The sequence below is a fragment of the Symphalangus syndactylus genome, chromosome X (assembly GCF_028878055.3).
Source record: "Symphalangus syndactylus isolate Jambi chromosome X, NHGRI_mSymSyn1-v2.1_pri, whole genome shotgun sequence".
Lineage (NCBI taxonomy): Eukaryota > Metazoa > Chordata > Mammalia > Primates > Hylobatidae > Symphalangus > Symphalangus syndactylus.
The window spans coordinates 111,782,583-111,809,068 of NC_072447.2; the positions used below are offsets into that span (position 1 = coordinate 111,782,583).

The 26,486-nt window shown below is 39.9% G+C and overlaps 1 protein-coding gene across 5 annotated transcripts in view; it reads left to right on the forward strand.

The window, feature by feature from the left end:
- Window positions 1-26,486, forward strand: part of MID2 (midline 2) — a 112,339-nt gene that overhangs the window by 9,817 nt on the left and 76,036 nt on the right. For all 5 annotated transcript variants that reach the window (XM_055268276.2, XM_055268272.2, XM_055268271.2 and 2 more), the window contains exons 2-3: window positions 5,516-6,231; window positions 19,725-19,820. In XM_055268276.2, the coding sequence (XP_055124251.1) occupies window positions 5,572-6,231; window positions 19,725-19,820 (756 nt within the window). In that variant the 5' untranslated portion in view covers window positions 5,516-5,571. The remainder of the gene's footprint in view (window positions 1-5,515; window positions 6,232-19,724; window positions 19,821-26,486) is intronic.

Below are 26,486 nucleotides of genomic sequence, written 5' to 3' on the forward strand. Positions count from 1 at the left end.
TGCCATGTATGAGGGTTCTAACTTCTCCAAATCCTGGCTGATGTGCTGTTTTCCAGTTTTTGTTTGTTTTGTTTTATTATATTATAGCCTTCTTAGTGTGAAGTAGTATCTCAATGTGGTTTTGATTTGCATTTTCCTACTGGCTAATTATGTTGAGCACCTTTTCGTGTGATTATTGGCCATTTGTATATCTTCTTTGGAAAAAATCTATTGAAATCCTTTGCCCACTATTAAATTGAGTTACTTATCTTTTTTATTGTTGAGTTGTAAGAGTACATTTCTAGAGACTAGACCTATATCAGATATATTAATATGATTTGCAAATATTTTCGCCTAGTCTGTGGGTTGTCTTTTTACTTCATTGATGGTGCTTTTTGCAGCACTCAAATTTTAAATTTTGATAAAGTGCCATTTATGTATATTTTCTTTGGTTGCTTATGCTTTTGGTGTCATCTGAGAAACTGTTGCCTGCCTAACCTATGTTCACAAAGATTTATGCCTATCTTTCCTTCCAAGAGTTTTATAGTTTCAGCTCTTACATTTAGATCATTGATCTGTTGTGAGTTAATTTTAATAAATGATATGAGGTAGAACTCCGACTTCATCCTCTTGCATGTGGATATCCAGTTGTCCAAGCACCATCTGTTGAAGAGTATTCTTTCTCCATTGAATGGTCTTGGAACCCTTGTTGAAAATCAGTTGACCATAGATATATATAGGTTCATTTCTAAAGTTTTATCCTAAGTTTGACTCTTAGTTTTGCCACTTAGAAGCAAATGTGACCTTGGACAAGTCACTTTTTTTTTGAGACAGAGCCTTGCTCTGTCGCCAGGCTGGAGTGCAATGACATGATCTCGGCTCAAGCAACCTCCGCCTCCTGGGTTCAAGCGATTCCCCTGCCTTAGCCTCCCGAGTAGCTGGGACTACAGGCATGCGCCACTACCCCTGCTAATTTTTTGTATTTTAGTAGAGACGGGGTTTCACCATGTTGGCCAGGATGGTCTCGATCTCCTGACCTTGTGATCTGCCTATCTCGGCCTCTCAAAGTTCTGGGATTATAGGCGTGAGCCACCACACCCAGCCTACTTTTTTTAAAAAAAAAAAATAATGATAATACCTACCTTTTAGAGAGTTGTTGTGAGAAGTAAATGAGACAATGCACATAAAGGGTATTGTTCAGGTGCTTGGATAACCAGAAAGGTAAGGAAAATGGGGGATAATTGAAAGGATTCTAAAATATTAGGAGTACCCAGAACAAGAAAGCCTCATAAATGAGAGATGATTGAACATGTCTGAAGAAGTTGATAAAAGTATTCAGTTCCCGAAAATTGGCTAAAACAGTTAATATATGATAGTTAAAAATCAAACAGATTCGAAACAGTATAGAAAAGCTAAAATAAGCAAGAGGCAGTAACTATCTTATAATATTCTTTTTTTTTTTTTTTTTTTTTTTGAGACAGAGTCTCGCTCTGTCGCCCAGGCTGGAGTGCAGTGGCGCGATCTCGGCTCACTGCAACCTCTGCCTCCTGGGTTCACGCCATTCTCCTGCCTCAGCCTCCCGAGTAGCTGGGACTACAGGCGCCCGGCACCACGCCCGGCTAATTTTTTGTATTTTTTAGTAGAGACGGGGTTTCACCGTGGTCTCGATCTCCTGACCTTGTGATCCGCCCGCCTCGGCCTCCCAAAGTGCTGGGATTACAAGCGTGAGCCACCGCGCCCGGCCTTAATATTCTTTACAGAGCTGAAATAAGGTAGGTTATTTTAGAGTACTAATGATTGGCTTTTTTTCTTTCAAAGACTCTTGAGAATCTTTTGAAAGCCATGAGCAACCTTTTCCCCAGGAAAAATGCATATATGACATACAAACCACATTGTGCAAACAGTTCTAGGAAGTTCAGAAGTCCCCGGTTAATAAATCCTATTTTGACCTTACCCAAAGCAATCCTGACCCATAGCATGCTTTCCCAAGCTTAATTTCATAATGAGGTTCAAGTATCACACTGACTTGGAAACAAATTTTAGATTTCCAAGCAAAATTTAAGAGCTTTTCCTCTGTACAGGACAATTTATATGGCACCCTCTTACGCCTTAGGAAAGCTGTGATACTCTAATTGTTTTTATATAGTTTTCAACATACATAGACATGGCTTTCAGCAGTACATCTGACCAACCCAGGTAGCTTCCAACACAGACATTGAGGAATGCAGGCATACAGTTCTAGAAGAGATAGTAATAGAAGTGCAGTGTGAGGTGGAGATGGGCCTAGAAGACAGAGATATGATTCTGGAAGGGACTCAGAATGAAATAGGCAGATTCAGAGAAAGTAAGAGAGACAGAGAGAGATAAAAATAGAAGTAGAAACACGCTGTTTTTTTAAAAAAAAACTCTATAAACTATGTTAAATATACCAAAGTAAAGATTTCCAGAATTCCAAAAAAAAAAACCGTCTTGTAAGTGGTCCAGATAAACCTCAGTGAAGGAGGTGAGATGACTGAAATAAAGGTGTAGGGAAAAGAGCACAGGCATTGGCATTATACTGACCTGTGCTCTGGGTATGTATGTTTTTGGTTGATTTATTTAATGACGCTAAGCCCCAGTTTCCTAACTGTAAGGTGGATACAGTAATAGTAACTTCCTCACAAGTTTCCTGAAAGAATTAGTGAAATAATGTGTAAAGTGCTTAACATAGTACTCAGAATACAGGAGATGCTCAATGAATGCTAGACCCCTTCTTACTCCTAGTTTAAGTGATACTTCATTAACAATTATTGAATACAGTTTGTGTGAAGCACAAACTTGTGCTGTGAATGAAAATATAAAATAGTTGATACCCTCAAGGAGAAGGAAGAGTTAGCTGGAGATACAGCTATGTAAGTGAAATAAAACAGAATGTTCTGGAAGCCACCAGTGGTTGAGGTGATAAAAACATGTAGATGAGAGATCTCTTAGATTTCTAGGCTTGGATGGTGATATTCACCAGACAGGGAAAATCAGAAGAGGAGCAGGTGTTTTTTGTTTGTTTTGTTTTGTGGAGGTGAGGAGGAGAACAAGTTCATTTATAGACATGTTGAGTTTGAGAATCTGAGTAATATATCAAATGGAGCTCTCTAAGGCAATATTCCTGCTGTCAGTGGAAGTTGGAATCTTCATCTCTCAAAAGTCTCTTCCAATTCCAAGATTCAATGACGTATGTACATTTTAATTGTTTACTTTTTCATCTGTATAGGTGAACGTTGATAGATGTTATAAGCTACAAAATACTGGCCAACAACTTTCAAGCACCTGTAAATTCTAAAAGAAAAATACCATGTCTCACTTAAAAAAAGTGGCTGTACAAACATCTGAACCTACTAAACCGAGAGAGTGACTGATTTACAAAAAGATTCTTCACTTTTATAACCTCATTTCATATAGATTTTCATTAAATAGGTAGTTAGTTCAGTGCATTTAAAAGGTTTGATTTAGAAACAGCTTTTAGGTGTACATCTATTGTACTTAGGCATAAAGTATAATTGTACTCAGTATTTATGTATCCTGTGACAATATCTGAACAAATATCAATGGCAGAGCAAAATTTTCAAGCTCTGATGAGAGTCTTCAATGATGACAAGATGATGAACAAAAGCTACTCAAAAGCAAACAATGCTTTTCTTGGGCTCGGCGATGTGGCCCACTCCTGTAATCCCAGCACTTTGGGAGGCTGTGGTGGGCAGATCGCTTGAGCCCAGGAGTTCAAAATCAGCCTGGGCAACATGGCAAAATCACGTCTCTACAAAAAATATAAATAAAAATTAGCTGGGCTTGGTGGCGTACACCTGGAGTTCCAGGAGGCAGAGCCCGGGAGGCTGAAGCAGGAGGATCGCTTGAGCCCAGGAGGTGGACATTGCAGTACGTTGCAGTTAGCCAAGATGGTACCACTGCACTCCACCCTGAATGACAGAGGGACACCTTGTCTAAAAAAAAAAAAAAAAAAAAAAAGCAAGAAAGATGCCCTTTTTCTTTCCTATACATAGGATTAACATTTTCAGTCAGTAAGATATGTTTTATATTTTTCCTTAGTTAAAGCCAACTTAGAATATTTATGTGTGTGTATTTTAATTAATGGAAGACTCAAGGCAATTAAGAATTAGGTACCTGTATGTTCAGCACAGAAATGCCTGTGGAAAAATAGATAGATTTACCAAGAGGTTGGTTTCTTGCCAGTTGGGTGTTTTTTTTTTGTTTTTTTTTGTTTTTTTTTTTTACAGTCTCGCTCTGTTACCCAGGCTAGAGTGTAGTGGCATGATCTCGGCTTACTACAACCTCCGCCTCCCGGATTCAAGCGATTCTTCTGCTTCAGCCTCCCGAGTAGCTGGGACCACAGGCAAGCGCCACCACGCCCAGTTAATTTTTGTATTTTTAGTAGAGATGGGGTTTTACCATATTGGCCAGGAAGGTCTGGACCTCCTGACCTCGTGATCCACCCACCTTAGCCTCCCAAAGTGCTGGGATTACAGGCGTGAGCCACTGTGCCCGGCCGGGTGACCTCTTTTACTCACTGATGCTCACTAAATTGAAGGTTACCAGATCTTAAAATTTCTGGCACTTTGCTAATTTCTGTCTAGATATTGATTTGCATCCTGTTATGTTTTAGAAAGCATGAAAAGACACATGGAAGGTGAGCTTCATAGCAGGCTTGTGCTAGTTCAGCAGGTGTTCAGTAATAAAACCAAACTGAAGCCACAGGGCAATATGACTTTATTATTGATCAGCAACTATTGCTGAGTAAGTTGAAAAGTTTGAAATCATTCCCCATTCAGCTTGATGAAATGAAGGGGTTTCTGAAGGTGAGGGAAGAAGATGAAAGTGAAAACTATCATCTTTTGTCTCAAGTAACTCAGTTTACTAGGAATAGAATGGAACGGAAATTTCCGTGTGTGATAATGAGTAATTCAAGTTCACACTCTGAGGAAAAACTTATTATCCTCCACCAAGAGCTACATTTTTCTAAAGCACTCTCTTTTTTATGCAGGCTTTCAGAATGGAATCATTTCAGGAAGTAGAGAGTTACTTTAAAATATGGCATTGTTTTCCTCACACTGCATGTCACATAGAAGCAGCCCTACAGTTTACTTTGAAGTGAAATAGAGAACAATATTGGAGAATAGAGATTGGGAATTTTGCAGGGTCTCAGCCTCATCTTAGTCTAGGAAAAGAGATGTCAGTGGAGAATATGTGAGAGAATGATCCATGCAAATATTGTGAGCTGGAATGGTAATGTTAATCAGTCAATCAGGATTCAGAGGTGGCCATTTGGTTTTATCTATTTGTGCATGAAAATAAACATAGGCATCTGTCTAAACCAAGGTTTGAAGGGGGAGAAAGTCTTCCTGATTAGTTCCCAAATTGCTTTTCTACTGCTTAAGCATCCCTGGGGAATCCAGCACGTAAACGCACCCATTGGTTAGTGTATAATTATGTTATATCCATTTTCCTTTGGAAATGCTTAATGACTCTTGCTTTGTATTCCTTGCAGGTGAAAGCCCAGCCTCCGTGGTTCTTAATGCCTCAGGAGGATTATTTTCACTAAAGATGGAAACACTGGAGTCTGAATTGACCTGTCCAATCTGCCTAGAGTTGTTTGAAGACCCCCTTCTGCTCCCTTGTGCTCACAGCCTCTGCTTCAGCTGTGCCCATCGCATTTTGGTCTCAAGCTGCAGCTCTGGTGAATCCATTGAACCCATTACTGCTTTCCAGTGTCCTACCTGCAGGTATGTTATCTCGCTGAACCACCGGGGCCTGGATGGCCTCAAGAGGAATGTGACTCTGCAAAACATTATTGATCGCTTCCAGAAGGCTTCAGTCAGTGGGCCCAATTCCCCTAGTGAGAGCCGCCGGGAAAGGACTTACAGGCCCAGCACTGCCATGTCTAGTGAGCGAATTGCTTGCCAATTCTGTGAGCAGGACCCGCCAAGGGATGCAGTAAAAACATGCATCACCTGTGAGGTCTCCTACTGTGACCGTTGCCTGCGGGCCACACACCCCAACAAGAAACCTTTCACCAGCCACCGCCTGGTGGAACCAGTGCCAGACGCACATCTTCGAGGGATCACCTGCCTGGACCATGAGAATGAGAAAGTGAACATGTACTGTGTATCTGATGACCAATTGATCTGTGCCTTATGCAAACTGGTGGGTCGTCACCGAGACCATCAGGTCGCATCCCTGAATGATCGATTTGAGAAACTCAAGGTAAGGGATCTGGGGAACATCCCCTACACAACTTTGTCGCATAAATGCAGTTAGCAAGTTCTCTAATAAAATGAGTGACTTTTCCTATATGACAAGTGAGTTAACTTTAAGTTGTTCTCATGAGGAATAACCTGCTCTCCTGCAAGCTCTTCCAGGAGCCTATCTCATCTGCTGCATAAACATGCTTGCATTCACACACTTCTGGCTAACTTTTGGGGAGTCAGCTCATGACCTGCAACACCAGTAGTTCATCCAGGGAAACAGCACCCTCTCTCTTCTGTCAGTGACATATTGCTTATTATATATCTTTGCTATGATCTTTCCACCTCTTCTTTTAAGTATGTGAGCACTTGTGTACGTGTACTACAATTAACATATGTGTCAATTTGCATAAGTAGGTATATGGCAATGGGAAGGCAGGGTGTGTCTCTGTGTAGGTGTGGGTGGAGGTGGCTGAGTGTATCTAAGTAGGTGAGAGATTTTTGTGGAGGACATTAGTGTATGTTTGTGTTTGTGTACTCAATACACTAAAGAAACAAAAGTTTGGCATTGGCCATTACAAATTGCCATTAAGCCTTTAACACAAGGCTAATTCTAAGCCTGCCTTTAAAAACAAAACAAAACAAAACAAAGAGCTGAAGAAACTTCAGTATACCACGAAATTGGGAGGGATAATTAAATATCTGAACTAACAATTTAAACTGAAGGCAATAAATATTTAATCCACTATCAAATTTTGTGACAGTGCTCACTATTATGGGCTACAAACTGAAGCACTTGTTTATAGTTCCTGCCTTACAAGTTCCTAGTCATTTATGTGTATTCAGTGGACAGAGTTTTCTAAAGTTGTTGTGTCATATAATATTTATGTACAAGTCTAAGTGCCCATTTTAAAAAGTCCTCCTACCTTACACTGATGATCCAGCGAATTGTTTTATTCCCATTGCTTGTCTGCTATGTTGTATAATTTCTCTTAAGAAGGGAGCTACTTAGCAGATATTCTAGAAAAATAAAATGTTTAAAGGGATAGTAAAATTACCACTCCAAATAGAACCTGAGTACATAAGCCAAGCTAGAAGAAAGACCCAGATAGGATAAAAGGAGGGCAAGAAGGGAATGGAGATTTTCCTCCTGCCATGCTGTGGATGATTCATTGTCACTTCTGTAAAAAGTATAATGTTGATGAGAGTAGCAGTACTCAGAATAGGATATATTTGTCCTGTAATTTGTTGGAAATAATATTGAGAGTAGTCACAATGACTATGGTTTGTGCCTCTTCTGGTTATTATTTATACCTGATATGTATAAATGTGTACAAAATTCAATTTTTTTATTTCACTCAAATTGATACTCTCATTCATATCAAGGCTGCAGAGGGGAATAATCTTGTTGACTTCAGTCCTTAGACTCATAAGATGTTAGGCCTTTGACTTGGTCTAGTCGAAGCGCTGTACTTTAAAGTTGTATAAACAAACCTTGATAGATTAAGTGACTTGGTCAAAATCAAAGAAATGATTAGTAATGGGAAAGCTAGAACTGGAATTCAGCCTCTAGATTGAGTTAACTATCCTTTGTACTGTAGCCGGCTGCCACTTTGTTTTGGATCTAAGTTTTCCCCATGAAATGTGATTTGAAACTTAACTTTATGCTCCCGCAACTGTACATTTCATGGTCATAGATAAATGATTAATGACATCAAGGAAGGGACAGATTGTATAAACTTACAGCTGTATAATGGCAAAAGATAGGAGCGGGGTTATAGGAAGAGTGGGGGATGTGAAGAGGACAGAACAATCTCTGCCAAATATTTGCAGGTGTTGGAACTATAATAAGTCATTGGCCTTGAGAAATAATCCAAACAGAAAAATTTGTGTCCATATGCACTGTCGAGATAACAAAAAGACTGGCTAGTGTAAGCTTGTATTACAGAAAACTAGCTATTTGAAAACATCCAAAGACATGATGATTGATTAGATATTTGGCATCATGAAGCTATAGCCCTCATCTCCAGGGATGGATGGAACATGGACATATTTTACCAAAATATATTTTAGTCTGTGACTAATCAGTAATTTTTGGAGAAAGAAAGCCAGATTTTGAATAGTTCCCCTTTAATATTTTAGGAAATGTGCAGAAAATTCTGATTATAAATTAAGTGGAAACTATTTTTGCTCATTTTTGGATGGAGAGTGGAAAAATATGAATCATTCCCAACCGTGTGGTTCATTATGTTGTCTGAAACATCTTGGACTTTGGGGAGGGTGAGAGAGGTACTGCTTGTGTGTGTGTGTTGCGGGGGTGGAGGGGTCACTTTAGTTTGGTGCCAAGTATAAAAGAATATTAATTCTCCATGTTAAGCAGAGAGGAAGTCTGACTTTTAGTGTCACATATACTCACTTCTTTGGGTTAATTTTAAATTGGAAAATCATTTAGGATTACCCCCTTAGTCTGCTTGATTCTTCCCCAAGGAAAAAGGGAGAAAGTTGGCTGGCAGGAGCTATGGGAGAGTCTGCCTGCGCATATCCCCCTGGCCCTGGCCCTGAGAGAAGCACAGGAGTCCTGTAGGAGATATATACTATACTATCATTCTTCCCCATACTATCATTCTTCCCCTGTTTCTAGGAGGTTGGCTTTCTAGCCAGTATCTGATACAGTGTTTATTTTTACTTTTTGGTTCTGGAACTTCACTGTTGACATTTGTAACTACTTTTTATATATGAACCACCCTGATTAGGATTAGTGGCTTCTAATATTTATTTGTTCAATAAAGAATAAACAAACCATTATGTTATAGATGAAAAGTCAGAATAACCAGAAACTAGCCTGTCTTTTTAACATGTACTCAAAGTGGATTAGAGGACTTGGGGTACTTAGTTTAGTTTCATGATCTTATTTTGTTGTCCAGTCTACCAATAGGGTTGATATGCAGGACACATGGCTTTCAGCAGGCTACCAGTAGTTCAATTAATTATTCAATTTTAAAGAATATTTTTATTCATGACAGTTATTAGAGCAGTAAGTTCTATCAGAGTGATTATTTTCTCCATCACCTCTCACTTTTCACTCACTAGTCCTAATATATATCTTAGTTCATGATCTATGGGGCATTTCTATAAAACGGCTTCAGATTTTAGAATTTTCATTATCACATGAGTTTCCATCCTTATAAAAGATTGTTATCGTTTTAATAAATTTTGGCTTCATAGAAGAGGTCAAATTTCGGTGACTGTCTATTGCTAATAGACTTCAACTCAATATTGTAAGTCCCATACAACTTTTTTCTTGTGCTGCCCATGTATTTTCCCCTCTACTCCTCTAAAACATGCTACCTTCATCTACCCTGGCGAGCCTCCTGTCTGCAAAATATACCATTCTCTTTTCTGATTCTTAACTGTCACTAGTGTTCTTCTCTTGGCCTGCTTACAAATCCTACGTATTCTTTAATGCATAATTCAAACCCCATAAGACCACTCCAAAACATCACAACTACGTCATAATCTCCTTCAGGTCAGAAATGTCTTTTATTTCTTTAGTATTCTCCTTAGTTTCTAGTACACATAGTATTTGCTCAAGAAATCCAAATGAATTCAGTTTTTGTAATGGATTTGCAGGAAATATACCGGTGCCTATAGCTTGCTTTGGATCTCATCTTAGAAGGTATAAATCTGTCTTGCCATTATATATACCCTGAAAGTCTGAAAAAAGATCTCCTGTGAACTACTGACAATGTTCAAAACCAGAGTGCTAGCAAAAGTATGGCATGTCCTTAATTTTAAGTGCCTATTCATTTTGATCACTGGATTTTCCAACTGCCTAACCCTATGGTGACATCTGTATAAATCAGATGTGATTATTATAATTCTCTTTGAGAGTGATGTCTTCACATTTCCATGCCCACAGCCTGCCAAAAATATAGCTGATGAAAACCAGGGGGAATAGAGGAATTTCCTGAAAGGAATAAACAAGCACATTTTCTTTTTCTTATTACATTTCCACAAATTCATTGCTACAAATAATTCTTAAATGCAGTTACATTTACATATCAGGGATCTTGTTATAAAATATTACCCAGCACTGGAGTAAGCCTTTTATCATGGGAAAGTAACACACACACACACACACACACTCTCTCTCTCTCTCTCTCTCTCTTTCTCTCTCTCTCTCTCGAAGTGAGACTGGGACAGAGAAAGCTAATGATTGCCAGACAAAGAGAAGGGAGATATGAGACTTGGAGGATGTTCAAAGGAACGCCACAATGAGAGTTAAAAGGTTGGAAAATATACTATTCTAGAATCTTATCACAGTTGATTACTTGTCCTTCTTCCTACTCAGTCACTCTGTCATCCACCCACCCATTCTCACTCAGTCACCACCTTCTCCCAGTCATGTATCTACTCACCCACTTGACACCCACTACTGTCTGCCAAGACAGATACCCTCTCAACTAATGTACTAATGGGCATATAGTCATGTTCTCATAGGCATTTCTCAACCAGTATATGTATAAATATAAGGGAAAGAAAGTGAAATATATTTATGGGAGACTAGGTTGAGAGTATATTTGAGTACACATGTATGCATCACTGTATATGAGTGTGTATATTCCTGCATAAATATGTGGCTGAGAATGACTCTGTGTATGTGTATGAAAGTATATCTATAAAATGTGTATCATTGTATGTGAAGATGTGAGAGTGTGTAAATCTTCTGATAATTTGGGTAGGAGGGGGCCATGAGTGTAAGGTAAGCTTACTGTTGTCACCCTAGGGAGTGTTAGAGCCTCAGCAGAACCCATCCTGCGGCTAAGGATCAGTCTAATAAATGAGCCAGATCAAACATATGCATGATAAGAAAAATCTTCAGTGGAGGCCAGGGTGGGTTACCATAGGTGAGGGAAAAGAAAAATGTTGTTTTTCACTCTCAGTGAGGTACTAAATCACAGTAGCTAAATATAATAAGAACAAAACATTTGAGACCAGATTTGTGCTCTCTAAGGTCTGGTGGTGATGGTGGTGAACATGTGTGTGTGGGGTTGGGGACAGTATCTGACAGGTTTCTCAGCTAAACCAGCCTTCAACTCATGCTTGTAAAATCATTCTTGCTTGTAGATCTGCCTTCTCTGTGGTCTCTTAACTGTTCCAGACTTGCTCCCCATCACATACAATATGTATAAATCTGTACATGTTTCATGTGTGTATGAGGATAAAATACATTTTATTTAATCTCTACCCAAACTGTGCACTAAGACTCATTTGAACCCCTATTCTTTTCTCTGCAAGACTTATATTGATTTCTCTGTCTCTGAACTCACTTATTATTATCAGGACCCTGTTTTGGAAGATGTTTTCCATTGTTTCTTTGGTTTGAGAGCAAGTTTAGCAAGTAGATACTCCTATTATCTCTACCCTTATCTTTCTGTTTTTCTGTTATTTCTTTTGGCTCAAGTTTTCTCTTCAGCAATATTTGAAAGGAGCTAACAATCATTTGTTTGAAAACAATTTACAAAATGATGACACAGAGATTGTTCTTGGGTGGATAGAAATCCCGTCTGTTATTGTTGGGCAAAGAAACATATTACAGAAATACAATATAGGTGAGGAAAGATTAAGGAAACAAGAATTACTGAACCCAAAGAAGTGAAGTTTAAAGGGAAAAATGTGATAATGGCCTTCATGTTCATGAAAGGTTGATATAATGAGGTAATGCCTTATTCTTTGTCTCACATGAAGCTAGAACTGACAATAACCTAAACCGTAGTATCAGGGATTTAGGCTAAGGATTCATTCATTCATTTAACAAACAGTTAATGAACATTCACTTTGTTTACTAAACACTTTGATCACTGTGTTAGGAGCTGGGACACAAGAAATAAGGCACAGTCCCAGTCCTAAAGGGACTTTGAGCTTAGTAGGGGAGATAGACAAGTGGGAAATTCCAATTCAGTATGGTAAGTGCCATGGCAGAGGTTTGCACAGGATGCTGTGAAGCACAGTGGAGGGGTCATGGAAAGGATATCATTGAGCTCAAAAACAGAGAATCATGAGTGAATTTATTGGAGAAGAAGGGCCAAACTGGAGAGAGTCCATGCGGAAGAATTGACAAAATTTGGTGAATGACTATGATGATTATACACCGTGAAGAGAATGAATTAAAAAGGACTTCTGAGGTGGAGATGTCTTGAAGGATGGTGGTATTGAGGAGGACAAAAATGAAATTAGGAAGAGGTGGCAGTTTTTTGGGGATGCTTTGACTTTAGATTTGAGTCTGATGTGATTGTGGGTCATTTAACAATCATTCGTTCAACAAACATTTCTTGAACATCTATTAGGTGGCAGGCACCAGGATAGGTATTAGGGTTACAGTGATTAAGAAAGCACAGCCTCAACCCTGATGGAGCTCTCAGGTTAGTGTAGGGAGGCAGATAATTAAGGACACAGTTACGAGATGGTGTGATAAGTGCAATGACAGTGGAAGAACAGGGGCTGTTACGGAGCATAGGAGGGATAGCAAGATAGAATTTGGGTGGGTTTTTGAATGCCCTGTTAGGGGACAGGAGTTGAGGCAGGGAAGGGGAGTGCTCTAGCCAGAAGAAAAGAGTTTGTTGAAACATCTGGAGGACAGAGAGCATGGGGGTCTCTCAGAACTGAAAGAGCAAGTGTCCTAGAAGGGGTTAAAATTCAGACTTTCCCAGTGGCTGAAAGATTGGGTCTGGAGAAATAGACTTGAGAGTTCTCAGCGTGGTGGTAGAGCCATGCAGTAGTGAGCTGAGCAAAGGCCAAGGATCGAGCCTTGCAGAACACTCGTGGTCTAGAAATTAGGCATGAAGGAATAGAAGTTGAAAGAGAAAGAAGGGGATGTGTATGAGAGGCAGGAAGTGAAGAGGAATAGCGCAAGTGGAATACAACCCTGAGTCCTCCAAGAAAGTAGAGTTGGCTTTGGTTCACTAGTCTGAGGGCTATCAAAATAAACACTAGATTTAAGTTTTTAGTACAGGTTTACTTTTAGAATGTCCAAATAATAATGTATCCATTTGAGCTAGAGATGTAATCATGCTATGCACCTGAAGATGGGGGAAAGAAAAGAATATGGGAAGGTTTGGGTAGCATTTCTGATAAGGAGAGTGGGGGAGGTATGGGTCTCAGCTGGATGATCGCAGAGCCTTTTGAAAAAATGGCAAGTCTTTCACCTGGCTTGAGGGTCACGTTATTTTGTAACAAACCTCAAGTAGAGTAGACCTATGTGGTATACATCCAGTATATCACCTTCATCTTATTCTGAGACGTAGCCTGTGTCTATACAACAGCAAATAAATGTTTGGGGAAATAATAAATTCTGGCATAAGGGTGTGGGCTTCAGTTTGTGAACCAGATGGCATGTTCTGTTGTTGAGAGGCCATATGTAATTGATACATAAAGTGACAGACTGAAGCAAAAGCAAAGTAAGTATTTTAAGACAAGCAGTTAAAAAAAGAAAGCAGACTGTGACCCTAAAAGCGTGTGAAGATTCTGGCTTCTGGCTCTTGGAAGAGCTGAAAATGTTGGTGCATAGACAGGATGTCAAAAAAGAGCATGTCAAAGAATAGTAATGGGGCCACTGGCTCAGATTATTTTTAAAGATGTAGTTGCCTTCTGTCAATCAGGAAGACTCAGCTTTGGGGTGAATTGGCCTTTCTTCCCTATTTCACTTCTCCCCTTCTGTGCTCACCCCAAGGTTCAATTCCCACATAAAAGCAGTCAGGATCTTGTCTAGGTTTAGATAATATTCCCCTTGTACCTTTTAGACAGCAAGAGAGAATACAGACACTCTATGACAGTGCCATGTTTCAATGGAAATGATATGTTTCAATATAACTAATACAGATTACACCCCCTTTTAGGTTTCAGAACTTATTGTGTCAGGTTGATGTGTGTAGGAGTGCTCATATATGTGCGAATACATATGCCTTCATGGAGTATGACAAATGGAGATCATGGTCCAGTTTGTGCCATAATGGGGTAATCTACCTCGCTTTAATAAAGAGGTGGTGTCTTGATGTATGGCTAGTTTTCTTGAGGGAGCCAATGAGAAAGTTACCTGAAATAATCTGTGTCTAGAGAAGTGAAAAAAAAACAGCAATTATTTGAGAGGGTTGAAGAAGCCATTTCTGTTAATGGGATGCTGTCTGGAAGAATAGCCTGTGCCCAGCTTTCTCAGATGGCAAAACATTTTCCTCTTTGGGAAGGGAATAAGAGAGCACAGAGGCCTAATCGATACAACACAAATGAAGTAAAACTCGGGTAAAAATGGAATCAGTGTAGACTGCCAATTTAGCTAACTGAGGCCTTTTAAAATCTGTTATGCAAATCAGCCAACTCTTTCCCTTACATTGTGCTGTTTAGACACATGTACAATTTCGTGTGAGCTAGCATGATGTAGCCATCTGGAGGTGAAGAAGGTCTCACAGTTTCATAAACTAAAATGGCTTCTGTAACACCCATAAAAGGGAAGCACACAAAGACCCAGAGGTAACCCTTGCAGCAGGAAATGGGAGTTTCATCCTGCCCCCTGGCTGCCAACCTCGTGTCCTGTTTCCTACCAGCAGATATCTCCATTCCAATCTCCCCTGCCACTTTGGCTCTCTTGCTGTCACGGTTCAACTGTCCTGAGAAAGTTGCACTAACTGGGCTTGAACATAAGGAACCTGGCCCAGTCATTAACTACATTGCACAGGAGCAGAGCAAAACACACCAATATTTCAAAACTGAACAACAACCAAGAGACATGTTTACTTTTCTATAAAGAGATTTTAGACACACACACACACGCGCACGCACACACACACACACATACACACCCTCTTTGTTTGCTCCGCCAGAGTACAGACAAGATAATTACTTGGCCAAATCAATCAAATTGTTCAAACCCAGAGTGGCCCAGAATTTTTTGTTCTAAATGATTCGTCAGTGCTAGGCATGATAAGGAAAGAGTGACTTCCTTAGACTGCATAGTCGTTTCAATTCTCTGTTTCCCTTTGCATATGTTCATTATTGAGGATAAATTCCAATTTGAGAGGAGGCTTTAATTCCTTGTAAATGAATAGGAAATGAGTAAGTAAATGTTCGGTGTTTTCCTCAAATTATGTCTCATATTGTAAGAAAACAGTGGCAAAAAGCCATCAACAGATGGTGTTTTCATTAGCCAAAGATTTATTTTTCAAAGCATTTTCATATTAATGAAGTAAGGTTGAAATTAGAGTCATCTTGTCAGTTCTAGCTCTGTGTTGTTAACATGTGCTGGCATTCTGCAAATTGCTAGGGGGGCAAAGCAAACTAACCATTTGCCATAATTTTGTGATGGTAACTCAAGGCGCATAGTCTAACCAGACCTCAAATTATGTGTTCAGCCCTAATTTTTGTTTTCAGTGGCTTTATAGAAGCCGCGAGTCTCGGTTCTGGACCACAAAAGAGGAACACATAGCAGAGATTTTGCTATGTCCTGCTCTGTACTGTGAATTATTTATGAGATATCAGTTTTGTGACCAGTGTTGCAACAGGTTGAGGTACTTGTTAAAAACATTATCCTCACGGAATCCCATGTTTGAATGGAAATGCATTACAGTTGGAAACACAAATTTCTAATATTGTATTTGCTTGGCGTTCATCAATCTACATTATATTTGCCTAATATATCAATATATTCATTTGTGATACATGGAATTTCCATTGATAGGAATTTGGGCCACTGCTAGAGAAAATCATCAACTGGATTCACTACCAATTCCCACTGCCTAACTCAAGCTAGACCCTTTCATCACACTACAGAGTTATTATATTCACCTTATGGCCAAACTTTTGAAGAGGAGTCTAGACTTGCAGCCTCTACTTTGTCACTACACCATACTCTAACCTCAGGATTTCACAAATTCTTCTAAAACCCTACTGAAACACCTTTTCAAAAGGTCATCTGTGACCTCTAATTACCAAATCCAGCTGCCTTTTATCAGTCCTCATATTTCTTGCATTCTCCGCATATTTGACAGTGACAAATCCTTTCTTGAAACACATTTCTTTCAATTATCCTCAGTTTGGCCCAGACTTGCATTACCCTACGGCCTTGAATATTGCAGCCTTCTTCTAACGAATGTCCTTCCCCCACCCCCCCCTGCCCTGGGCTTTCCTATTTCAGTCTGCCCCACATATTGCTGCCAGGTTAATCTCCTAAATGCAGCCCTGATTATGCCATTACCTTGCTCAACAGCTTTTGGTAAGTCCTCAGTGCAAACAACAACAACAACAACAAAAACAAACAAACAAACTACAAACTCCTTATCTAGGCACTGAAGACCTTTATAACAGGACTTTGGTCTCCATTTCCAGCTGCGTCCCCCACTACTCTCTTTCTACCCTCTGTTCTAGCCAAATGAAACTACTATTCCCTGAATATGCCATATATTTTATTTCTTTATACTTTTTATTTATTTATTTATTATTTTTTTGAGACAGAGTTTCTCTCTTTTTGCCCAGGCTGGAGTGCAATAGTGCAATCTCGGCTCACTGCAACCTCTGCCTCTGGGGTTCAAGTGATTCTCCTGCCTCAGCCTCCCGAGTAGCTGAGATTACATGTGTCTACTGCCATGCCTGGCTAATTTTGTATTTTTAGTAGAGACGAGGTTTCACCATGTTGGCCAGGCTGGTCTTGAACTCCTGACCTCAGGTGATCCACCCACCTCGGTCTCCCAAAGTGCTGGGATTACAGGTATGAGCCACCCACTGTTCATGGCCTTATTTCTTTGCACTTTTGCTCATTACATTCCTTGTGCCTGGAACATTCTGCCCCCATGCATCTCTGTCTATTAAAATTCTGTTTATCCTTCAAGGCCCATCTTAATTTTACTTCCTCTTTATCTGTGAAGTCACTGTACCTTGAACAGAGTAGGTGTTCAATACATTTTTCTATTAAATTTCTGAACTGCCACTTCTTTTATTCCTCTGACATCAATTTAGCTTAGAGATCATGTCCAAATCAATGATTGCTTCCTGTATTCTTCTTCCTTCCCCTTTTCTTTGCCAAGAAGACCACAGATTGAGATGGTAGTGGGATTAAAGGAGGTCAGGGGAGACATTGTGCCCCAATACAAGAAAAATAGAATAAATGGTGAAAAATCACTTCCATGGGAATAAAGCCAAGGAAGCCAAGAGAGACCTGGCAGGAAGGGAAGCAAGGGTTCAGCTGGTCCTCATAATCCAGTTTGAGAAAATGTGAAATCACACTACCCAGCCTGCAAACACAGGTATCTATGTGAATATATCCATCTATTCATGGGAACAGTGCCAAAGATATTAAGGAGCTACAGGTACTTAGCAGACAGGAAAGGGGCCAAGTACACAAATCCGTTCTTTTCCTTCATGTTCCCTCTCTCCCCCACATCCCCCCATCCACTTTTTCAAAAGCATGAACTTTGAACTACAAAACATAGGAACAATGGAGATAGCAGTGTAGCACTTAAAATGACTGAGGGAAGGAATGCTAGCAGAATAAGGGCCAGTAAGTTAGGATATTACATTTGGAACAGACTTCATGGGGTACTGGGATAGTGGGTGAGAGAGAAGTAGATATTGGGGTGAGTCTTAGAGGAAAAGCAGCTACCAGGGCTGAAAGACTTGGGAGTGGGGAGAAATAAAAAAGCCCATGATTAATCTAGAGTGAAATGATACTCTGTTTTTCACATAAGGAATGGGAAACAGCCGGGCGCGGTGGCTCAAGCCTGTAATCCCAGCACTTTGGGAGGCCGAGGCAGGCGGATCACGAGGTCAGGAGATCGAGACCATCCTGGCTAACACGGTGAAACCCCGTCTCTACTAAAAATACAAAAAATTAGCCGGGCGTGTTGGCGGGCGCCTGTAGTCCCAGCTACTCGGGAGGCTGAGGCAGGAAAATGGCGTGAACCCAGGAGGCGGAGCTTGCAGTGAGCCGAGATCGCGCCACTGCACTCCAGCCTGGACGACAGAGCGAGACTCCGTCTCAAAAACAAAAAGAAAAAAAAAAAGGAATGGGAAACAGTAGCTTGCTCAACTGAAAACATGCTAGAATTCCGGCTACTGTTGTAACAACATTATATTCAACAGATCTGCAAAGTACTCCTAATACGTACCTGAAAGAATCTATGTACCAGTAAACGATGATAAGCAATGGATATCTTCTCTTTTTAAAATATTTATTTATTGAGATAGGGTCTCGCTCTGTCACCCAGGCTAGAGTGCAGTGGTGTGATCCTGGCTCACTGCAACCTCTGCCTCCTGGGGTCAAGTGATCCTCCCACTTCAGCCTCCTGAGTCACTGGAACTATAGATGCACACCACCACGCCCAACTAAATTTTGCATTTTTTGTTGAGATGTGGTTTTGTTATGCTGCCCAAGCTGGCCTGGAACTCCTGGGCTCAAGCGATCTGCCCACCTCAGCCTCCCAAAGTGCTGGGATTACAAGCGTGAACCACCGTGCCTGGCTGATGTCCTCTCTTGATACAGTCAGGCTTTGCATTTTGAAGCCCTGCCTCTCTTGTGGGTGAAGCCTTGGTGCCAAAGAAGGAAAGTTGTGAGATACAATGCTAGATTTTGATGAATTCCACACTCAAAATACTCTTTTTTTCCTGAAGGACCCTACTGATAAATATAAAATATTATAATCAAAAACAAAAAAAATCATGGAATACTGCAGCAAAACTGTGACTGAGGGCTGGATACATGGGTTCCAGTCCTAGTTTTGCACATGCTAGTAAGATGACTGTGCAAAATACTTTAACTCCACTTTGAAGCTTGGTACTCCCATTTGTGAAATACTAGCATCTTCTACTTTGTGGGATTGTTATGGTTTTTAAATAGTATATATGAAATTGCCCGGCATAGTGTCTGGCAATCATTCAATAATTACAGACGGTCCCTGACTTACCATAGTTCAACTTACGATTTTTCAATTTGACAGTGGTGTGAAAGTGATATGCGTTCAGTATGCTTCTTGACTTATGTTGGGGTTACATCTGGATAAGTCCATCATAAGTTGAAAATTTCTTAAGTTGAAAATGCCCTCTCTGGGACGTAAATGCATCATAAGTTGAGGAACATGTGTAATAGTTTGCTTAGTCTACTCATCTGGAAAAGAGATAGTAATATCTGTTCTTCATATGCTGTGGGATTACTATGAGGGCGAAATGAGATATTGCCTATGAAATACTTTGAAAAGTTAAAGATATTATCTAAAACATAAGGTTTCTTTAATGTCAATAAATTCCTACATCCACGAAGTCATGAATGTCATATTTTCCCCAATAATGAGCAAATGTGCAGCATTATTAATTTGTACCTAGATTAGTGCTTGGCTCATGGCAGATGCTAAATGAATCTTTGAAACATTTGTCTACTGACTAACCGATTTTTACATGACATTGGTTCTCAAGCTCATGGTTCTTTTTTCCCCTCTTCTCTGTTTCCCTCTGGATTCATACTCTCTGCGATGACAGCAAACTCTGGAGATGAACCTCACCAACCTGGTTAAGCGCAACAGCGAACTAGAAAATCAAATGGCCAAACTAATACAGATCTGCCAGCAGGTTGAGGTATGTAACAGAAACATTTGTGATTTTTCAGAGGACCTGAAATGGGTGACCCTTTGGGAGGACTTCAGTTTTGTCAGAGTGTAGCCCAGTTATTTGGAATGAAGGACTGAATGGCAGTTCTAGAAAGTCTCATTCCTTTAGGATGCTTGTTCCAAAAAAAGTGTCAGAAACCTATGGTTTAAAAAGAATAGACAGACGGTGGTGATGGACGGTGGGGGGATAATAGTTCAAGGGGCAACCTATTCTCCTTTCCAAACAGCAGGCAGTATGAAAATCAGACATGAAGTGTGCTTCATCCATCATCAAACTGGACATTATCACTCCTTAAAGAGATTACTGGGGTGTCATAGGGAAGTTGGGAATCCTGGGTCCTTGGGGTAAGGTGAGGTTAATTCAGCACAATATTGTTTCTGTAACAATATTATCAGGACTGTTTCTCCTCTTTCTAGCCTCTCTCCCTCTTCATCCCCTGCCCATGGTCCTATCTATACCATGCACCCCACCTGGTCATCACTCATTACCTTTCCACTTATTCTTGTCATCAACAAATCATGTCTATCTTAAAGTTGTAAATTGTAAAGTGCTGTAAAGTGTGAGGTTTTAATCAATTGTCATCTACATCAAACTTAGAGCAGGACTTAGAAGAAGAGCTGACCTCTTCTTAAATGGACATAATAAAATCAAGATGTTATTTCTCTTTCTCAAGAGCATGAAACATACCATTTGGTTTTGTGTTGATTTTGTTGAAGAGCTGATGGTAGGGCTTCAAGTGTAAACAGGGTTGGGTAAAATATTATAGGATTCCTCATGGGCAGTGGTTGGATAAAAATGTTTCTAATTCTATTTAGAACCTGATAGACTGGTTCTAATCTTACTTGTATGACAGACAAATGTAACAGTTCAAGTTTATTTTATTTCAATTTTATTAAGATCTCATCTCTTAATCCAATCTATAGATTCCTATTTAAGAGATTGTGGAGAATCTTCTTGTAAGGCAAAGAATCCTCTTATTATATGAGTAATCTTCTGACTCCCAATCATTTGGATTTCTTAAAGTATTGAATTTCTTCAAGTAGAGTGTACTTGTATGATGGGCATACCATAGAAATTTAATCCCTGCTGGGCACTCCATTTGTGGAAGAGAGTGGTGCTATATGTAGGGTCCATAGAGTACTGGTTAAACTCAGATATGAGACTGTAAAATGAAGTGGGGGATTAGGGAAGAAGCATAAGGAATGAAACGAAAGAACACTAGAGTGTGATTTGGAAAACTGTGTTCTAGACTTGGCTCTTCCATGAACTGGTGGTATGAATCTAAGTCATTTAGCTTCTCAGTTTCAGTGTTCCTACCTATAAAATGAGGAGTTGAACTGACAACATGACCTTCAACTTCTTTCTAGGTATCACAGGTCGTGATGCTGTGAATGGTTACTTTCTTTATTCTATTCTTTTTCTGTCCTGGCTTATTCTTTCCAAGAGGGGAGAAACAAAATATAAAGTATTTCAAAATGGCTTTCAGCTAATCAGAATCCCTCTAATGTTCCGCTCTGTCAAAGTTTCTCATTATGCTGTTAGATTACAGTATAAGACATCCACACTGGCAAAGGGACAAGGGAGTATTGTAAGCAGGAGACAAGATAAGAGATCCCTTGATTTAGAATTTGCATGATTGAATATAGAGTAACAGCTAATAGTGAATAAAATGTGGTTAGAAATTATAATCACCTTCCTTGTTCTCATCAAAAAGACTATTAAGTACAGAACAAGTTGTAGTGAAAATAGCAAAGTAAGCAGTTTATTTTTATAGCTCATTCACTTTAGGACCTCTCTAAGGACTCATCTTCCCACTCTGAAGAGCTTATGACCCTGGCCAGCCTCACCCAAACATAGCCTGTTCCAACCTTTCCCAGCCCATCCTGCCAATCAAACCTTTATGTTCAGGGCCCTACTCTTTTTTTAAGTGACAAGTCTCATAAAACAATCCATCATTGTGTTAATAGGGAAGGACCCACTTTGGCTTTTTAGGTAACAAGCAGTGTTTTAACAGTTCCGTCCTGAAGTTAGTATTCTTGCCTGAGTCTTAATGAGGTGACGCTAGCGCTGCCACATGCAAATAGATTAAGGGGAAAGAGTAGCCCATACAGTAGATATTCAAGAAGGGTTCTTTTATGGATGCTTGCTAAATCCGATCATGTAGGCCTCTGTCGGCTGTGGATACACAAAAGGTCTACTTTTACTAATCCTTTTTTATGCCTGGCATTGTACCAGGTATAAAGAAAACAGCATAGGCACGGTATCTACCCTCTGAGGGCTTACATGCTACAAAAATCCACCCTGATGTGGATACACATGTGCAAGAAATACAGACAATTGAATATAAACATTAACTGAGAACTGGGAAAGAATAGTGAGATATTGTTGAGAGTGAGAATGTATTTTTGGATTTAACTTCATAGTCTATTGGGTTTAGGATTCTGTCTTTGATGACAGGGACCCTACAGGATGGCTTATGGAAGGCCATTTCTGTCTTCTATGACATCATCCATTCTGAAAGGTTAGGGATGTGCCCTTAACTTCCTCTTTTTTTTTTTTTTTTTTTTGAGATGGAGTCTTGCTCTGTTGCCCAGGCTAGAGTGCAGTGGCACAATCTTGGCTCACTGCAACCTCCGCTCCCAGGTTCAAGTGATTCTCCCGTCTCAGCCTTCCAAGTAGCTGGGATTACAGGCACACGCCACCATGCCTGGCTAATTTCTTTTTTTTTTTTTTTTTTTTTTTTCTTTTTTTTTTATTATACTTTAGGGTTTTAGGGTACATGTGCACAATGTGCAGTTTTGTTACATATGTATCCATGTGCCATGTTGATTTCCTGCACCCATTAACTCGTCATTTAGCATTAGGTGTATCTCCTAATGCTGTCCCTCCCCCCTCCCCCCACCCCACAACAGTCCCCGGAGTGTGATGTTCCCCTTCCTGTGTCCATGAGTTCTCATTGTTCAATTCCCACCTATGAGTGAGAACATGCGGTGTTTGGTTTTTTGTCCTTGCGATAGTTTACTGAGAATGATGTTTTCCAGTTTCATCCATGTCCCTACAAAGGACACGAACTCATCATTTTTTATGGCTGCATAGTATTCCATGGTGTATATGTGCCACATTTTCTTAATCCAGTCTATCGTTGTTGGACATTTGGGTTGGTTCCAACTCTTTGCTATTGTGAATAGTGCCGCAATAAACATACGTGTGCATGTGTCTTTATAGCAGCATGATTTATAGTCCTTTGGGTATATACCCAGTAATGGGATGGCTGGGTCAAATGGTATTTCTAGTTCGAGATCCCTGAGGAATCGCCACACTGACTTCCACAATGGTTGAACTAGTTTACAGTCCCACCAACAGTGTAAAAGTGTTCCTATTTCTCCACATCCTCTCCAGCACCTGTTGTTTCCTGATTTTTTAATGATGGCCATTCTAACTGGTGTGAGATGGTATCTCACTGTGGTTTTGATTTGCATTTCTCTGATGGCCAGTGATGAGGAGCATTTCTTCATGTGTTTTTTGGCTGCATAAATGTCTTCTTTTGAGAAGTGTCTGTTCATGTCCTCTGCCCACTTTTTGATGGGGTTGTTTGTTTTTTTCTTGTAAATTTGTTTGAGTTCATTGTAGATTCTGGATATTAGCCCTTTGTCAGATGAGTAGGTTGCAAAAATTTTCTCCCATTGTGTAGGTTGCCTGTTCACTCTGATGATAGTTTCTTTTGCTGTGCAGAAGCTCTTTAGTTTAATGAGATCCCATTTGTCGATTTTGGCTTTTGTTGCCTAATTTCTTGTATTTTAGTAGAGACGTGGTTTCACCGTGTTGCCCAGGCTGGTCTTGAACTCCTGCGCTCAGGCAATCCACCTGCCTTGGCCTCCCAAAGTGCTAGGATTACAGGTGTGAGCCACCGGGCCCGGCCAACTTCCTCTTAATAATACGGTGAATCCAGGTTACTTATTATCCTCATTAAACACAAAGCCTGTCTCTCCAAAAGCCTTCAGGACAAACCTCAGGATTAGAAATCTAGTTAATGAAGGGACTTGAGACTTCATAAATGCTTATAAATACTGTAGAAAATGAAATGTATAGTAGAATACTGTCAGTCATGAAAGTCAGACACTGATGGGTGATTTGGAATTTTTTCATTGTATGTAATCCAGATTCATCTATAGGGAATGACTATATTCACAGTGTATACCAGGCATTTCACATTGGGCGGGAGCGGAGGATACCAGCTAAGGCGCTTCTGGGAAAACTGGAATAGGGTATTTTCCTGTCAAACCTGTTCCCCTTCTTTATTGTCTGCAAATGTTTTTGTCACAAATTGACTTTTCATAAAAGGGCCATAAATACTGCCTCCCTATCGTGATTCTTTCTCCCTGTTTTCTATTCTCCTCAGAAAGTAAACAAAGCTGCAGTCTTCCTATTATAACAGAAACAGAGATTAAGATCACTACAGATTTGTTAGCCGACTTCTATGGTGATGTAGCTTGTTATAATTGCTGCTGGAGGTTTCAGAATTCAGTAGATGGGTGATTGGAAAATGTTTTCTGTTGGGGCTGGAGAGCATGGGAAGGAGGTAGAGGCAGCTCCAAGACTCCCTTTAATCTAATTAAGGAAGGGCATGCTTTGACCTTGCTACGATAGCCACTTGATCTCTATATATAGTTCTTTGTCCTGGCTCATCAGGCATCCTTTGTTTACATTTCCAAAGGAAACCTCTGTATAATGCATAGCCAAGGGAAAATGTATACCAACAGATGAATACTTCCTCTTCGCTTCCAATACTCCATGGTTCTGTGAATAATAGGCATTCTAAAACATAGCGAGGGGCAAATATAGTTAAATACTTAGTAATCAGTTGGTCAACAGCATTTATTGAGCATACACTGTGTACTCAGTGTGGTGGGCAATTTGGGGGCTACAAAAGAAATATATGTGGTTGATGACCTCCAGGAACTTTCAGTCTAGTTAGGGAAAACACAGTATATAGTGAGAAAGAGTATTTATAGAGCAGCATGCCGTGCAGAAAATACAAATGAATGTAGTATAGCCCTTTCAATTTTACTTATTTAGTCTTGTTCTTAGCTTTTAGGGCACTGAGTAAATTAAAGCACTTTCTTGTATATTTTGTGTGCCACCTTTTTCTTCTTTCCAGAACTGCTGTGATACAACGGCTTAATCCATCCCAGAAACTCCATGGGCGGGTTGATTTCCTTCTGGCTCTTCTCAATCCTTTTAAAGAGCTGGACGGCACTGCTCTTTAGCATTAGGAGAAAGAAGAAAGAAAGGAGATGAGTTGGAAGAGAGGGAGAGGTTTCCCTTAGTTTGGGGAATTTCAGCTTTCTGTGTTGCTACTAGGTCTTAGCTTCATTCACTTTTAGAAGTCTTTCTCTTTAGAGTTCAAACTTTAGATAGGCTGGTATTCTCTTCTTTATGCTCTTATTGCCCATTGGAAGGATATTTAGTTTGGGAAGAGCAAGAATCTTGGAGTCTATGTAATAGATGTCTGGCTGCTTCTCCAAGCATAAAATATAAATATTTTAAAATAAATTAATTTAAAAAACACTGCTGTGGATGATTTCAGCAGATGATCCTTAAATATTTTAGGGTGGTTGAGCTGGAAGAAAGAATAGAATTTAAACCATTAGAGCACAAATACATTTGTTGGTGGAGCCCTCTTTAAGGAGTAGTCAGTGAAATTAGTATAATTGGAAAATTTAATGGAGAAAATGCATTTTAGCCAAATGTTGAAGGAGAAAAAAAATTACTCCCTCTGGAGAGACAGAAAGCAGAGGTATTAGTGGAGGTGTAAATGAGCACATTTTATGGGGAAAATGGTGCCTTAAGCACTGGGTACATACAGATAAATAGGAAATGGCACCTGCCCTCAAGGAACACACAGACTGGCTGAGAACCTGACAAGTAAAATGGCAAATAGAATGTGAAGTGATAATTACTGTAATGAATGTAAATGCATGATGACAAGAAGGCATGGAGGAAGAAACACTCAGGCCTGCCTGAGAAACTTAGGAAAGGCTGCAGAATGGAAAAAAAAATGAGTTATCTTGAAATAAGAGTAGAATTTTGCCAATAAAAATGAGATAAGGGAGTGAAGGGGACCACATGCGAGAACACAGAAGGGTGATCAGCATGGAGACGTTCAGGGAACTATCAGAAGTTTGGCTTGGCCAGAATGTAAGACATGAGATTGCAAGAGGTGAGTATGGAGAAGTAAGTAGCTTGGGCCCAGATAATGAAGAGCCTTGTAGGCCATGTATAGGTGTTTAGACTTTAACCTGAGAGGTCTGGGGAGCCATGGAAGGATTTTAAGCAGGTGAATAACTGAATAAAATCTGCATTTAAGAAGGATTGCTATGGCTGTTGTATGGAGTATGGAGCAAAGGTCAAGGGTCCAGGGTAAAAAGTGAGGACAAAGAGACCAGTTAGATTTTTACTGATCCAGGGAGAGATGAAAGCCCAGCTTGAGACAGTGGCAGTAGGATTAGGGAAGAAGGGATAAATTCAAAACATCTCTAGGAGGTAGATCAGTATTAATTGGTGATCAGTTAATGGGTGAAGGAGTGAGAGAGAAGAAATACTATGATGATCCACAGGGTTCTAGTTTAGGTG